At 41.2% G+C, this 17,247-nt stretch overlaps 1 protein-coding gene across 6 annotated transcripts in view; it reads left to right on the top strand.

Moving 5' to 3' along the window:
* FHIT (fragile histidine triad diadenosine triphosphatase) overlaps window positions 1-17,247 on the top strand; it is a 1,522,387-nt gene that overhangs the window by 1,333,968 nt on the left and 171,172 nt on the right. For all 6 annotated transcript variants that reach the window (XM_058437111.1, XM_058437110.1, XM_058437112.1 and 3 more), the window contains one exon: window positions 12,195-12,263. In XM_058437111.1, the coding sequence (XP_058293094.1) occupies window positions 12,195-12,263 (69 nt within the window). The remainder of the gene's footprint in view (window positions 1-12,194; window positions 12,264-17,247) is intronic.

Here is a 17,247-nt window from a genome sequence, read left to right as displayed (position 1 = left end):
AACATCTTTCCTTTATAAATTACCCAGTCTCAGGTATGTCTTTATCAGCAGTGTGAGAACAGACTAATACACCTACCCTCTTCTCATTAAATAGCTTTAAGAATTTAAAGCTGTTATGTCACTGAAAACCAATCACAAGCCAAAAGATATACAGAATATTTGTACAAGATTGATCTCAAATTTGTTAGAAGTCCATTCTCTCTAATGGGCCTCTCTTGCAGAAGAGCTTAATATCATAAGGTTGAATAGCAGGGGGTGCAGGGGCAGTGGGCTTAGAACTTTTATTGGGCTGTGTTCAACTGTACCAGAGTGTTGATAGTAGTATCACACTTGGATGTTGGAATCGGGCAGACCTACTCGTTCCACCTTCCTCGGCCTTAGTTTCTTCATCTGTAAATTAATGATGACAATGATTTGGATTATATCTATCATGCAGTTTTATGATAAATAATTGAGATCTTACGAAGGAAGTGCTTAGCTCAGTTCCTGGCATATGGTGGCTGGCATATAGTAAGAGCTTAATAAATAGCAACAGCTATTACCGTTGCCTCTTGTGATGACAATAAGCAAAGAATGCTCAACTGGAGAGGTTTCTAGCCTGCTTGAGGTTTTTTCTTTAGAGCTTGAGGGGCCCTGTTTTAGTCTAAAGTATTTCTTTTCCTTCCCAGAGCTGTACTCTGAACATGTTGGAGGTTTCCTGAAAGGTATTGATAGATAAGAGTTAGTAGCCTATTCTTTAAAAACTTTCAAAGAGCCTTCTTTCTTTACTTTCTTCTTTGTTTTTCCCCTGCTACCTGCAGATGAGAATAGTTAGAATCAGCAGAAATAAAATTTCCTGGCATGAACTATACTACTAGTTAGGGGGACCATATAATTTATTGTCCAGAGGAGGACTTAGGAGAGTGAAAGAAGATGCTGTTTGTTACTACACTGGCCTGTTCATACCTGCAGGCCTAAACCTGGATGGTTCCAAACAAACTGGGGCATATGGTCACCCAGACATTAGTTATTTACTCAGGAAGGAGCATAGCAAAATACAGATGATGCTTGACATCCCATCAACCTGACTTAGAATCTTAGCTCGGCCACTTTTGCCAGCTTGGTGAGCTTGCACAATTTATTTAATTCCAGTAAGCATCAGTGAGCTTACTGAAAAAAAAAGGAGACTACAATTTCTATTTTTTAGTGTTTCAGTGAGGGTGTGATAATATACAGTACTAAGTACTGTTCCAACATATAATATTCTTATGTAAATGGCAGCAAGTCTTATAACTGATAATGACTTAAAAATGGTGGGTGGATGAATGGTGTGATATTACTATAAATATGTAAGTAAAGCTTTTTTGGCTTATGTGAAAGAAATAATTAAGTGATGTGTCAGTATTCTCTTTATAGAGAAGAGAACTGAATTTGGGGGATTTATTTACCAGCCCATGAAAGAACCCACATTTCTCTAGATGCAAAGCCTGCCTCATTCACATCTTTCAACTGACAGCCTCAGAATAGTGGGTGATGCATTTATTTCCATGTCTTTGTTACCCAGATTATATAGTTAACTTACTACTATGGGAGAAAAGAAGCCTGGGACTTCTTTCGGAAACAGCCAGTGGTTTTCTTTGGTGGAAATAAGATGTTCTTGCCCTTTGGAAGTGGTCATGGAGGGAGCCGGATGCAAAATATCTACAGTAATTTGAGTTAGAATCTACTGGAGGAAGCCCAAGGAGCAAAAAATTAGAGATAGGAGAATGGGAGGGAAGACTGTTAATTCCTTAAGCCCAGATGTTTCTCTCCACATGGCAGTAACTACTCTCATGCTTTCCTTTAATTCACTCAGTAAAGGAAAATGGAAGAAGCCACTTGAAATGTAATCGTCTCTCACTGTTCCTGTTTAGGTCTGTTACACACACAGTAGGAAGATTTCTCATTTTGTTCTGTTTATTGCAGTAGGATTTTTAAAACAAATGGGAGGAGAAGTTCTCTCCACACCTGTTTTCTTAGTTGATTGTGATTACTTTGCCCCCAAAAGTGAGTGGTTTTTAAACGAAGTGCGTACATTCTCATAAGCCACATTATCATCTTATAAACACATTGTTAAAATAGGAAAGGTGACAGAACTATGACAACAGTTCCCTTTCCTACTCTGGATGAGAAGCCCATATGCCATTCACCTCTTTCTCCTCATTTGCAATCAATGCTTCCTTTGCTTTACAAAGACAAATGCTAGACAAGGCATGTTTTCTTCATACATGCCCTGTTTTGAGTTTGAGAGCAATGAGTAAGGAAGTCTACCTACTTTTTATGTGTTCTTTTTGTTCTGAATTTCAGTGGAAGAGCTCTTTAAAACAAACCAAAAAATAAAAAATAAGAAATAACCTCTCCTGGGTTTATCCAATGCTTATCACCGCATTTTATGCGATCCAGTACTTCAGGATGACGATGAGCTACTCAGGCTTACTGTGTGGAAGACGGGGGAAATTGACTGGCAAAATGGATGCATTGACACTTGCTCATGTCTGTTCAATTCCTGGGCCTCTGTGCTCATGGACGAGGAATTGAAGAAGAACCTACCAATGATTTCCACCTTGTGAGCTCAAAGCCAAAAGGAAAAGGCATAACCCAGGCTCTCAGAGTTCAGTGACACTTCATATAGCATTGGATTCCATCATCTTGCTCTTTTTTTTTTACTTGAAAAGATCTTAATTTTTGAAAATTTGAAATTAAAACTGTCTGGTTGCCAAAAGCTCCTTTAAACTCTCATTGTGGTTTGGAGCAATACATCATCACAGCCATGGTGCTTAGATGATGTACGGCACCCATGTATCAGGAGATCACCATCCCTCTTATGATATATTATTATAACTCACAATCGGAGCACCACCAGTGATGTATGGCTTAAAAACACAATTGTTAAGCCACAAAACTCGACAGAGTCTCCACAGATTCTAGGAGGTATTTTCTGTTTGTTTTTTTGTTTGTTTGTTTGTTTGTTTAAGCTGAATTTATTTTATTTTATTTTTTTCCTTGAAGTTTCCCAACTTGATTGGGACACTTTGAACACATGGAAAGCACTGTTGTTTCCTCTGTTTCCTGAAAGGCATACCAACTGCCCGAGCATTGCTAATATTCTACGTGAAGGAGCTCATTCATAGTAGCATCAGAAACCATCCGTGTGCCTGTGCATTTTGACAGACCACTGATTTGATTCTTGAGTTGATCATGCTGAGGTATCCTCAAAGTCCTATAAGTGGCATTACTCCCAGTGACATTTATTTTAGAACTAAGTGGCTGTCGGTAATTTCATGCTGACCCTCGACTCGACTTAGTTGCAGAAGATGAGGCCTCCCCAAATCAAGAAAGGCAAAATCCAGCCATGTTGATCACACAGCTTTGGGGTTGGTGATGGTCTGGATGAAGTAGAATATATTCAGCAAGTCTCACCATAGAATTAAGCCTTCTGGTTTAGAACAGAAACAGGTTGTCAAAATTATTTTTAAAACTAATGTCCTGTAATATAGTCACTTCTGGAATTGACTGAATATTCAGAATGTGCAGCATTAGCTTAAGCGCTTTAGCTACATAATTCACATAATCGGCGTAAAAGTCCTATGCGTTGGGATACTGGTTTTATGACCACTTGATAAATGAGGGAGTAAGAAGTTAAGAAATCGACTCAGTCAAAAGAATAGGTAGGATCTGAACCTTGGCCACCCATCTCCAGTGACTGAACACCAAATTGCTTAATTGTAGGGGCTTCTACCTTTCTGGGATCTGGGAAAGGTAGGATGGGCAAGATGAGGTAGAAAGCACTGGAACACAAGTCAGGGTTTGGGGCTCTCATGGTTCCAGTCCCGGCCCTGCTATTGCTTTGCTATTGGTCTTCTAAGAGCCACTCTCCTCTTGTGTGAAATGGAGAAATTAAACACTCATACCACCCCCCGTCGTTTCCCAATTCCAATCCTAGTGATTTTCAAAGATTTTCTGTTTGTTTGTTTAAGCAATAAATTCTTTTTGCAAATGAAATCGTGCATGGGATCCCAACATAGAAACAGATAAAACAGAGCTGCTCTGTTTGAATCATGGAGGGGGAACTGAAGCCTGCTGCCCTTTCTGGTGCCCCATTCTTACTTCCATCATGAGCTGCTCCCTGGACATACCAGGCTTATTCTGGAAGCTCTAGGGCTTTAGGATTTGCAGTTTAAGAACCACTAACCAGATCCTTGTCTGGTATCTTACCCACGAAAAGGAGACTAAATACTTGAACTTTCAGTTCAGCAACAAATTATGAGACTCCAGGTGTCAGAAACGAGATAGCACTGTGCAAAGCATTGCTACAAGTGGGGTCTGTGCTCTGCCCACATTGTGTTACCCCCACCCGCCATGGCTGCAATGCATCCTACCTAGCCTGACTTGCATCTGACTGACCCTGGAAACCTGGCTTTTCCCACTCTCTAGGTGGGAGAAGGCAGAAGTGCTAGAGTATTGATGCCTCCCCAGGAGCAGTTCTCAACCAGTGAGGACAAGAGTTGGTATATGAATACGCTAGTTCCCTCACCCCTCGGCTGGGATGATTCTGGGATGCATATTCTTCACTGGCTGTCAGAGTTCTCTAGCAGGTTTTATAAGCTCCAGTCACACGCAATAATAACTCACTTGATCACACATCCTGTATTGGCCTCCTTTCCTTTCCTGTTTCCTTCCCTTACTCGTATTTCCAGGGATCACCCACGAAATCAACTACTTGCACTCTCATCCTTGACCCAGGGTTTGTGTCTGGGGCAATTGAGACTAAAAAAAAAGTGTATATCATGTTTATATCATTCTACATGAAGAAAAGGATTGTTATTGCTTGGTAGTGAGATTAACTGGTGATCTAAATTTTCTCCTGTGTGTTTTTCTGTCTCTTCTGGATTTTCTATGCTCTAAGTTTTTGATGTTGATAGTCGGCAAATGGAAACAATCATATTGTTACATTACATTTGGTTATTCCAAGTTGAGAGCTGTTGGTGATTATGCAAACATAGAAAGAACAATAGATGCTGGGCATGATCACCTGAGGTCAGGAGTTCAAGACCAGCCTGGCCAACATGGTGGAACCCCGTCTCTACTAAAAATACAAAAAAAAATTAGCCAGGCTTAGTGGCGTGCTCCTGTAGTCCCAGCTACTCAGGAGGCTGAGTCAGGAGAATCGCTTGAACTCGGGAGGCAGAGGTTGCAGTGAGCCAAGATTGTGCCATTGCACTCCAGCCTGGGTGACAGAGTGAGACCCTATCTCAAAAAAAAAAAAGGCAATAGGTGAAGATTTCTCTGAGTCTTGCTGAGAGAAAATTTTGTCTCTTTCTTACCTATAAAATTGGTAGAATAATACTTCATAGAGGTGTTGTAGAGATAAGAAAAATGTGTAAACTATGCATTAAAAATATCAAGGTGTCTGTATTCCTTCTCTACTTGTTGCTATAACAAATTGCTGGAAACAGTGCATGGGTCATATGGTAACATTATTGTTAACCTTTTGGGGAACTGCAGAAACTTTTCTAAAGCAGCCGTATCATTTTACGTCTGCACCAGCTTGTACAAGGATTCCAATTTCTCTACTTCCTTGCCAGCATTTGTTATTATCTGTCTTTTTTTTTTTTTCTTTTCCGAGGTGAAGTCGAAGTCTCACTCTGTCACCCAGGCTGGAGTGCAGTGGCGCAATCTGGGCTCACTGCAACCTCCACCTCTCGGGTTCAAGAGATTCTCCTACCTCAGCCTCCTGAGTAGCTGGGATTACAGGTGTATGCCACCATGCCTGGCTAATTTTTGTATTTTTAGTAGAGATGGGGTTTCACTGTATTGGCCAGGCTGGTCTCGAACTCCTGACCTTGTCATCCATCCACCTCGGCCTCCCAAAGTGCTGGGATTACAGGTGTGAGCTGCCGCACCCGGCCTATCTGTCCTTTTCATTACAGTTACCCTAGTATATGTTAAGTGGTGTTGTCGTTGTGGTTTTGGGCTAAGGATGTTGAGCATCTTTTCATGTATTCATTTATCCATCCTCTTTGGAGAAATGTCTATTCATATCTTTTGCCCATTTTACTTAGGATTTTTGTCTTTTTATTACTTAGTTGTAAGTAGTTCTTTATGTATTCTAGATATACTTCCCTTAGCAGACAGGTGATTTGCAAATCCTTTCTGCCAGTGCCTGGCTTGGCTTTTCACATTCTTGCTCATGGCCTTTGAAGTAGAAAGTTTACAATTTTGATGATGTTCACCCTCTTCCAGTTTTAAGGACTCCTGATGACATTGGGCCAACCTGGAAAATCTATGATACCTCTCCCAGTCTTAAGGTCAGCTGATTAATAAGCTTAATTCATTTGCAGCCATAATTTATCTTTTGTAACTTAACATAATCATAGGTCAGGGATTAGGACATGGATATCTTTGAAGGTGGCCATTATCTTTTTACCACAGTATGGTCTGTTATTCTTTAGAATCAGACCTGCCTTCTGCAGTTGCTCATTGGCACATGTGGGGGAGAAGGATTCACACAGGCCCACCTGGTGGAGGTTTCACGACACCAGCTGTGGAGCAGGATGGCTCTTCAGCCTTCCTTGCCCTTTCACCCGCCATGAGCCATGTTTCTATCTCTTAGAATTGAATTACAATGTATTCTGACAAGGAAAAAGGATATCAGTATGACCACACTGGCAATGCTTAGGTGAGTATGGGCAGAAGAGATGTGTTCAAAGAGATGGAGGAAGGAGCAGAGACAGCACAGAAGAGGCAGAGCCTCTAAAAATGACGGCAGTGCGTGCTGTCTCTATTTCACCTGCCACTTGCTCTGAAACCCACTGCAGTTAAGTTCTGGGTTTTTGTTGTCGTTGTTGTTGTTGTTGTTGTTATTTTGAGACGGAGTCTTGCCCTGTCACCCAGGCTGGAGTGCAGTGGCACAATCTCAGCTCATGGCAACCTCTGCCTCCTGGGTTCAAGCGATTCTCCTGCCTCAGCCTCCCGAGTAGCTGGGATTACAGGCATGTGCCACCATGCCTGGCTAACTTTTTGTGTGTTTTTAGTAGAGATGGGGTTTCACCATGTTGGTCAGACTGGTCTCGAACTCCTGACCTCGTGATCCACCCGCCTCAGCCTCCCAAAGTGCTGGGATTACAGGCGTTAACCACAGCACCCGGCCTGCAGTTTTTTTTTTTTTTTTTTTTTTGGAAGTAATAGCTTTATTGAGATATAATTCACATAATATAAAAGAAACCCTATTAAAATATAGTTCATTCTTTTAGTATTGTCACAAAGATGTGCAACCATCGCTGCTATATAATTCCAGAACACATCCATTAACCCAAAAGAAACCCTGTGCCCATTAGCAGTTACCCTGCATCCCTCTTCACAACCACAAATCTTTCTTTCTCTATGAATCAGCCTCGTTTGGCTTTTTCATATAAATGGCATCGTACAATACGTGGCCATTTTTGTCTGGCTTATTTCCCTGAGCATGATGCTTTCACTTAGTGCACATCACTCCTTTTTATGGCCAAATCGTATCCTATTGTCTTCCTATACTGCTCTTTGTTTACCACTGATGAGTTGATAGTCATCTGGGTTGTTTATACTTTTTGGTGATTGTGAATAATGTTGCTGTAAACATTCACTTACAAGTTTTTGTGTGGACATGTGTCTTCAGTTCTCTTGAGTATTTATTAGGATCAGAATCCTGAGTCACATGGTAACTCCATGTTCAACTTTTTGAGGAACTGGCAAACTGTTTTCCAAAGCAGCTGCGTGATTTTACCTTCCCAGCAGCGTAGGAGGGTTCCAGCTCTCCACACTTCGGCCAACACTTGTTGTTGTGTGTCTTTTCATTATTGCCTTTCTAGTAGCTATGAAGTGGTAGCTCAGCGTGGTTTTGACTTGCATTTCCCTGATGACTAAAAATGTTGAGCGTCTTTTCATGGGATTTTAAGTGTTGTTCTCCTAGTCTTACTGAAGCAATTCAAGCTTTCAAAAACATGTCACACTGTTAGTGATACCCTCCTTGAAATTTGTTCTCTGGGCTGTTGGAACTTACCCTCTCTTCATTGTGCCCCTTTCCTTACTACAGCCTTAAATCGAGTCCTACTTCTCTTCCCAAACTTCAAACGTTAGAGTGGCCCAGTGCTCAGTATTTACCTTATACCATGACGTTTTTCTTCAGGACACTTATTTCTATCCATAATTAGAATGTATTATTAGTCATCTCCTCACTTGTCTTCTGCATCACCCATTGGAATATAAGCTCTATGGGGACAGAGGCTTTGTCTTGTTCATTGCCCTATCCCTCGTTCCTAGACTGGCACCTAGAAATAGGTATTTTTGAGTGAATGAATGTATACTTTAGAAAAGTGTACGGAAGTGTTACATGAATAAAAATCAGGACTCCATAATCAAATAAGTTTCTAGAATGCTAGATTAGATGAAGTTAAACAAGCATCTTTTGTGTGGAAATTCTCATACTTTAATGTGCTAATGAGCATTCTGTAATGTTATTTGACCATGAAAACATTTTTGGTGTGGAATGTGTCATGGGACTTTAAAAAGATACTCCTCTAACTCAAGCAGCTAAACTGCAGCCCCTAGCAAATTTATGGAAGGCTTTTATTAAATAGGTGTTTCGTTGGCACTTAGAAAAGTAAGTTGTGATCACCACAGCTTAATATGAAACCACTAAGAACAGATTATATCAAATTATCCTCATCTGTGCTATTCATAGGGTTTTTATCAGAATGTCATTCTATTAGAAGGCCATAGTGATGGTATTTTTTCACAGCAGTGAGGCTTTGAGCTGGCTTTTCCCTGTTCTGAGAAGCCGAGTGGGTTGTCAGCATCCTGTGATCAGCCTGTCACTTAAGAATTTATGTCAAGATATCAGGGTGGGTTGAGATCTATGCCCTTGGGAAAAAACCACCTGTACAGTGAGCTGTTTACTGTCTTCAGTGTGTCACAGCGAATTTCAAGTGGTTACCAGTGATCAAGAGTGGCGTTTCTCGAACTTGGTGGTAACAGAGACTATAGAGATAGCCCTGAACACTAAACCCAGAAAAGGAGGGTAAAGAAAAGGAGGCAGGGGCTAGACCTGGACCCTGGAGGCTCCCAGTACAGGTTCGCAGCCCACCATATGTTATAGTGGATACTAACAGGCATATTCCTGAGGACCAGGCAAGGAGAGTGGTCAGAGTGCAGAAAGCCAGAGAAGCATTCAGAAAGATGTCTCCACATACTGGACATAGTAGCTCACACCTCTAATCCCAGCTACTTGGGAGGCTGAGGAGATGGGATTGCTTGAGGCCAGGAGTTTGAGACCAGACTGGGCAACATAATGAGAACTCCACTGCTAAAAATATGAAAAAAAGTTAGCTGGGTGTGGAGGCATGGACCTGTAGTCCCAGCTATTTGGGAGGCTGAGGCAGGAGGATCATTTGAGCCTGGGAATTGAAGGCTGCAGTGAGCTATGATTGTATCACTGTACTCCAACCTGGGTGACAGAGTGAGATTCTGTGGGGAGAGAGAGAAGAAAGAAGGGAAGGGAAAAAAATAAAAAGGAGAGAAAGAAGGAGGAAAAGTAAAAAGACAAAGAAAAGATAGAAGGAAAGAAAAAAGGAAAAAACAAGAAAAGAGACAAAAAGTCTGCACATAATACAGTAGGGCAGGCAAAACAGCAGGTGACCTCAGTGCCCACACTGGCAGAAGCAAGGTAAGAAACCAGATGGATATTGTAAGCCAGTGGTTCTCAAAGTTTGGCATTAGACCGGCATCCGCTGGGAGCTTGTTAGAAATGCGGACTTTCAGGGCCCTGCAGTCTGCATTTTAACAAGCCCCAAGTACAGGTGGAAGATTGAGAATGGCTAGTCAAAGCAACAGAAACAGCTTTCACAAAAGAGATGCTTGAACAATGCCCCATTCAAGGAGCTTCTTAATATCCTTTTTTTTTTTTTTTTTTTGCTGGTGCAGAAATCAATCCCTGAATGTCTACTTGGTCTTCAGGTTTAAATTTGTTTTTTAAATAATAAAACTAATTCTTGTACAGTTCTAGGTAATGAGTACTAACTACATGCAAAGCTGAAGGCTCAGCACATGGTTAGCAGACTTTCCTCTTAGCAACCCTGTGAGGTAGCAACCGTTATAATCCCCACATAGATGAGGATACTGACACACAGACTTTGTGAGGCAAGGTCACACAGTTAGTTTGTGGTAGGTCCAGGATTTGTATTAGGAAGTTTGACTGCAAGACACTGGTCTGGAACTTCCTAGAATGTATAAGGGAGATGATGAAAGATGGATGGATGGGAGGGAGGAAGAGGAGAAGACAGGAGAGGGGGACAGAAAGAAGAAAGGACAGCAGGAGATTCTGGAATTAAAGAGTGAGTGACAGCTCCTTCTAAAGGTTGTCTGTGTCCTTGTCCTACATTATTTTCCTGGTTTTGCTTTTAAGTCAGCCCATCTAGAGATTTCAATAGTTTTCAGCCCAGGCCCACCTGCCTGGCTTTCTCCTAAGAATTTGGTTTCATGGGTAGTTTGTGATTTATTTTTTCCTTGTTTGTTCTTTCACTTTCTCCTCCATGCTCCCATAATCTTTGTGACTTAAGTACACACTTGGACCAGTTGCTGAGAGATCCGTGACTGGCTTTGTCATTGACTGCTGAATATTCTGGCAAAAGCGTGTCACTCTTTGGGAACTGTGCTCAGGCTGCTTTGAGGCTCCTCTCTGCTTCGTTCACCTTGGACCACGTTGCACCCTGCCTCGGCTTTAATAGCGTATCATTTTCCCCCTCCTTGTACAGCGAAGCCACAGGGACACTTAATCTTACGTTCTCTAGAGGCCTTTTGGAGCCTCGGAACCCGATCGCAGTAATCAAGAAGGGGTGGGTGATCAGGGATGAGGTCTGACCCTCTGTCTCCCTCTCTCTATTTAAGCTCTTCATTTTCACATTCCTCCCCACGGTTTGTAATAAAAGTGGAACATAGCTCAAGGGCAGAAATGAGGTTTAACTTCAGCCAAGGTACAATAGAGGCTATTTGGAAAGTAAAACTTTCAAATGGCAGTTTAGCCTTGAAGAATATATTGAATTAGATGTGCTCTGAGCCTTGATTCACGATCATTGCATAATAACATTGCTATGTATATTACCTGGGTGCTTTAGTAGACTAGAGAAATGGGCTATTTAAAAGATTAAGTTCGCAGAATCAGTGCATGTGCTAATGAAACACGTGGGAGCAAAAGCCAGGTGACCTCATTTCCGGTGCTGACTTTTACTTCCTGTGGCGCCCTGGCCTCACCGAACATTGATTTCTTCTTCTGTAAAATGGAGATCATAGTAGACCTTGCCTCATGGGATTTTTTTTTTTTTTTTTTTTTTTTTGAGGAGTCTCGCTCTGTCTACCAGGCTGGAGTGCAGTGGCGCGATCTCAGCTCACTGCAAGCTCTGCCTCCTGGATTCATGCCATTCTCCCGCCTCAGCCTCCTAATTTTTTGTTTTTGTATGTTTAGTAGAGATGGGGTTTCACCGTGTTGGCCAGGATGGTCTCTATCTCCTGACCTCGTGATCCGCCCGCCTCGGCCTCCCAAAGTGCTGGGATTACAGGCGTGAGCCACCGTGCTCGGCCACCTCATAGGATTTTTAAGAGTACTAAATGACAGAATGCCAAACACAGAGCTTTCCTTATCATAGGAAATAAATGCTTAATAAATGAGAACTGTTTGTATTACTATTATATGATTATTTTTCAAAGCCCCAAGTCTGTAATTCTGCCCATACTACTTGCTACTCTCATTCATTCGCTCTTTACTTATGCAGTTCTCTGTTAGCCAATTCTTATTTCTTATCAGTCTCAGAGTCATGATGGTCACCTTTGAAGATGCGCTGTCATTTCAAAGCACTGGCTAACTACAACCAAGACTGACAACCATGAATAATTCCACAGAGACTCTGAAACACTCTAGCATTTCACTCCATCTCTCGTATGTACCCCAAGTTGTTCTCTCTTGCTGAGTGCACTCTCTTCTCGGCAGATTTCAGATACAGTTACCAAAGGTGGATATCAACTTCCTCTGAAAAATAACCCAGCAGGAACCATCGTGGAGTAATTGGGCTTCATGAGAGCATCACTGTCAAGTCTAAAAATACATGGGGAGATAATCACATTTTTTTTTCTTTCTTGTACATTTTCAGCACGTTCATGTCCATGTTCTTCCCAGGAAGGCTGGAGACTTTCACAGGAATGACAGCATCTATGAAGAGGTGGGTCTGCTCTCTCTGATCTTATTGTTTGATCACGGGGACTGTTGGTGGGATGACATCAACCTAATGAGTCAAGTACTACCCTAGATATGATCTGAAATGGAATTCTATTTAGCCTGACTTGGAAAGTGGCAGTAGAGGCCAAGGAGTCGAGAATGGCCATCATGGGAACCCAAGACTAATTAATTATAATGATTTTCTTTTTCAAATGGAAACCAGCAGAAACCAAGTGTCCTTGTGATTTCTATCCTGTCATTTACCAGGACAGTAAATATTTGCATGGAGATATGGCCCAGAATCTCCACAGAAGAAAACCTACAGTGCTACTAGTGGAAATCAAACAGATTGATATACGATTCTGTTAGTCAAATGCTGCACTTAATTTTTAAAACACTTTGGAACTCAGCTTGTCTTTCCCAACAGCATTTATTCAAAGTGAAACTTTAAATTATCATGAGCAAAAACTAGGTTGGTTTGAATAAGTGTAACTCACATATCGTAAATATTAAAGCAGTTAATTTATTTTTAAGTACTCCCATTCAAACATACAAGTGTGAAACCACTACAAACATGAATCGGCGAGAGCCAGGTGATCTGCGCCTAAAGCCCTGTCTACATGAGAACCTTTAGATGCCCATTTCCACCTTGTGGAGCATACAGCCTGTCATGGATCAGGCTGTTGTAAAATATAAGGTGATTTCAGTTTACCTGTTTATCGTAGCCAAAGAGGGTAAAATATGTCCCCCACGTGGTAGAGCAGATTAGATAGCACTAGTGCCCTGGAGTGATTGGTTAAAGGACTTTGAGGCTGTTTGTGGATGCAAGGAAAAATGCTGTGATTGATTAGCAATGCCTGCCAAGGGCATCAGATAGGAGGGAGGTATCATATTTGCCGTCTATTTGACATTCCTGTTCTAACTCTTTGAGAATGCTTTTTAAAACACATTGTTTATCTCGATTGTTTATCATGCAGCTCTATCAAATAAACCACATGATTATCTCTACCTCGTTTCCAGGAACCAGTTAAAATCTATGCATCTTTTTGTGTGTGTATACCTATAGGGCTTCTTTGCAGTGATGACATTAAAATGGCAACTCAAACCCTGAAAATAAAGAACAATAGGTCAGCAGTTAATAATGAAACATATAATTAATGTTTCTGGGACACACTGGATTCCGTGAGGTGGCTGGTTATTCTGCCTTTAGGGTAACCCTTACTATCTTTTGCTTCCTATGTTTTCCAAGAGCTGTATTGGATGTGTGCAGAGTGGAAATAGTCTAGTCACCAGTCCCTAAGTGCTGATTTGTGGACCAGTTGCTGCAGGTCTCAATTCCCAGGAGGTCCCGTCCCTGGAGATTCTGATCAAGTAGATTGCACAGCACTCAGGAATCAGTCATTGAATAAGGAAATCCCCAGGAGACTCTGATGCATGACTACCTTTGGGAATAGGCTCTCTGGGTTTTCCAAAGCCATAGTCTATAAAACTATAATTTGAACTCATTTTCGTTGGATGTGGAATGCAGTTTGGGGATTGATAAGGGCTTAGTTCACATTGGAAGAAAATCAGAATTATAGAGTAATTATAAAGAGATGCAATTAAAATACGAATACCAATCTCACTAATGTAAACTAAGGTTAATAAAATGTTGCCAAATACAGACTGTTTTAATGAATAAATTACCACCTGAGTTATATACTAGTAAATACTGCAAAAGTAGCATTAAAAGGGCTTGAAAACACTGTTTTCTTAGGCTGAACAGTCACCTTGAAATCTTGTCGATGTTCCAAATGTGCTTAAAACGAAGCTGCATGGTTACATTTCAGCCCAGTTCAAGACACAATGTACAGCACTGTGGTTGGCGTATGGCCTCTCTCTCCTCTCTTATTCTTTTGCCCTTGTCTGCATGCTGTGATGGCCCCACAGAAAAGAAAACACATGTTTCTACTTCCCATATTTTGGAGGATCATCTCAGGAGAAGTAATTACTGTAAGAGTTTTTCTTTTTTTTTTTAAATCGGTGGTATAAGTCGTATGTAGCATAGACAGTATCCACTAAGGGAGATTGTGGTACAAGACTATGTAGAGATTGAAATCTAGAAACAGGCAGAAGTAAGTTCAAATCCCAGTGGCATCTACTAACCATATGATATTGTAGCCTGAAAGACTTATTTCAGGGCTTGGTACTTACCAAGAATTTGTTAATAGATAGTGGTTTCTGTTCTTACTGTTATTATTACTATTTTTCTTTAAGTAGCAATGCTTAGTAAATAGAGAACCGGATTCAAAGCCAGGTCATTGGATGTTCCCATCTACCATTCTTTGCAAGGGTGAGATTCCCAATTTTCCCTTTGCCTTTAACTGTTCATTCTCAGTTTTATCTTCCTCTTTGTATGGAAATGTTTCTCCAGGCTGAGTATCTAATAACACAGTGTCCAGAAAGAGGCATGAAAAGCATGCAGTACCGCACAGGCATTATTGGAATAGAACTTAATGTACATTAGACCAAGTGATCTTAATCAGAAGTGATGGAGTGATGAGGGATGGCATTCTTTATGTTGATGGGAGCACTTGCTCTTGATTATGCATCTGTTCAGGACATTCAACAAACAGACTGCCTTGGAGGGTGGGAGGTAGGAAACAGGAACAGCAGGAGGCTGAGCTCCATAAAATGTAATTGTATTTCTGCTGCTGCAGACATAGAAAATTGTGCCTAAAGAAGCCCCAGAGTATAAATTGGCTAGGAACATTGTGTTCTTTCTAGGCACTGTTTTAAGATGGTTAGTGACAAATAAGAGGGTTCATAAGAAGGGTGGTTAGGTCTGAAAACAGATTTGGGGAGCAATTGATGGTGGGAATGTTTTGCCTGGAAAAAGGAAGACTTGTAGAGGGAAGATAGTAACAGAGTCACTGTTTCCAAATATCTGAAGGGCTGGCAGGTGGAAAGGTATTAAATACATTCTATGTGGCTCCAGAGGGCAGATCTGTGATTATCGGACTACAAAGTGGCAGATATCATTAGCTCTACATAATAACAGGTCAAAGTGAAAAAAACTTCTGAACACTTAAAGAGTGCCTTCCAAGGGGGTGAGCTTCCCATCCCTGGATTCACTGAAGCACAGAGCAGATGGCCACAATTCTTCAAGAGGATACCTACATTTAGTCAGTGCATGGGCCACTTAGATTTGTGGCTCCTCTCTTCGCACATTTGACCCATTTGATCATTACCGCCATTTTCAGGTTTTACAAATTCTGTAACAAATAGTGGGGTTTTATTTGTTATTAGTATTACAATGTTTGGGTGACTGTCTAGTGAAACATATTGCTTTCTTTGTTAAGTTCATGGAAATAAAAGATAAAACCTTTTCTTTTTAACTTAGAGGAAACCACACTGTATTGATTTTTTTCCCATTCCCAGCCTACTTCGTGCTTTTCCTGCAGCTCAGCATTGCATATTGATGGTCCTTGGGCTTTGCTTGCCTCTTCACATGTGTTTTATTTTTGCCTGCAAAGTATTTTTGGTGATTTGCTTTATTGCAGCTGTAAAGTACTTTTTAATGAGTCTGAATGCTGTTAGGCATATTGCTCATTCTCTAGGCCTGTCAGTTGCCACGACTGCCTCCTACCTTGGCTTGCTTCACTGGCTGATGGTGCATGCATAGCTCCTGAAGGCATTGGAGTTTAAGATCCTTGCCTATTTCATGGGCTGCTCCTCTTTTCTCTGACACTCAAAGATTACTATTCCCCCGGATCTTCTGTCTGGTGTACTGGGCATGCGGTTTAACTGAAACATCTGTTTAACCTCCCTGCCTATTTATTTACAGTGCTCTGGCCCCAGGTGAGTTTTTTTTGTTTTCTAACTTCAAGTTCTGGGATACATGAACTTCAGGTTCTGGGATACAAGTGCAGAAACTCCTCGAAGGGTACTTTTCACTGTTCTCTGATTTCATCTGTAATAGTTAATCCTCTGTCCTCTCTAGAGTAACTCTATCATATCACCATGCCTATTTCCTTCTTAACACCTCCCACACTTGACGTAATTTATTACTTTATTATTCAATACCTGCATCCCCCAATTATGTGTTAGAGTCTTTAGAGCGGGGATCTAATCTGGCCTAGGGTGGACCTTCATTGAATATTTGAAAATGAATGAACACATTTAAAAAAAAACAAGGTATTGAACTAGAAGAACTTGAAATTCCCTACTAGTTCTAACATAATTTAAAAGGAGACTGTATATTGCTTTCAGAGGGTCAGTTCACTAACTCATAGCCACACTGGGTGAGACTTCGACATGGTGCCATCAGCCATCTGAGGTGAATTTAATGGGGCATTGATGGAACAGAATCCTTTGGTCAGAAATCAATGTGCAGAAGGCTACAAACTGTGGTACTCTGGAAAGGTTAGCGGAAGGAATTATAAACCTTGTCTGATTGCTAAGCAAGTCTGATAGGTACATGTCAAAGTTGATAACTAACTTGCCCCCTCCCACCAAACCTAGATTTGTGTGGCTGTAACAAATACAGATGTAGGATTTGCTGAAAGCAGGCTCAAGAGCTACCCTTCCTTTCTTTCCAACCTTGATTATCATCTCTAAGTTTGTTTACACCTTCTGTTCCTCCAGCAGTGTGTCTTAGACATTTCAGAGTATGAGCCTCTCTTCTGTCTCAAAATTGAGCTCAAACTCTACCCCCTTCCAAAGCAGATTGTCTACTGAAGCTCTTCCTTTGTGGCTGTCTATGCAGATCTTATTTATCTGTAGCTCCCAAACTCTTTCTACATCTATGTTCTTTAAATTTTCATGAATTATGCCAAGCCTTCCCTGAATTCAGTGGGCCCTTCATTATCTTGACGAGTTGCTGAAGATTATGGTAATGACCCAAATGGGTCCTTAGATAAAAGAATGTGTATAGCTAATGTGGGGGAGGAAACACCCATGGCCTAATGTCATATCATCTCATTAACTGAGTAAGACTTACCCTAGCT

The sequence above is a fragment of the Hylobates moloch genome, unplaced genomic scaffold, assembly GCF_009828535.3.
Source record: "Hylobates moloch isolate HMO894 unplaced genomic scaffold, HMol_V3 SCAFFOLD_4, whole genome shotgun sequence".
Classification (NCBI taxonomy): Eukaryota; Metazoa; Chordata; class Mammalia; order Primates; family Hylobatidae; genus Hylobates; species Hylobates moloch.
Note: the sequence above shows the minus strand (reverse complement) of the source record. Positions and strands in the feature narration are given on the sequence as shown.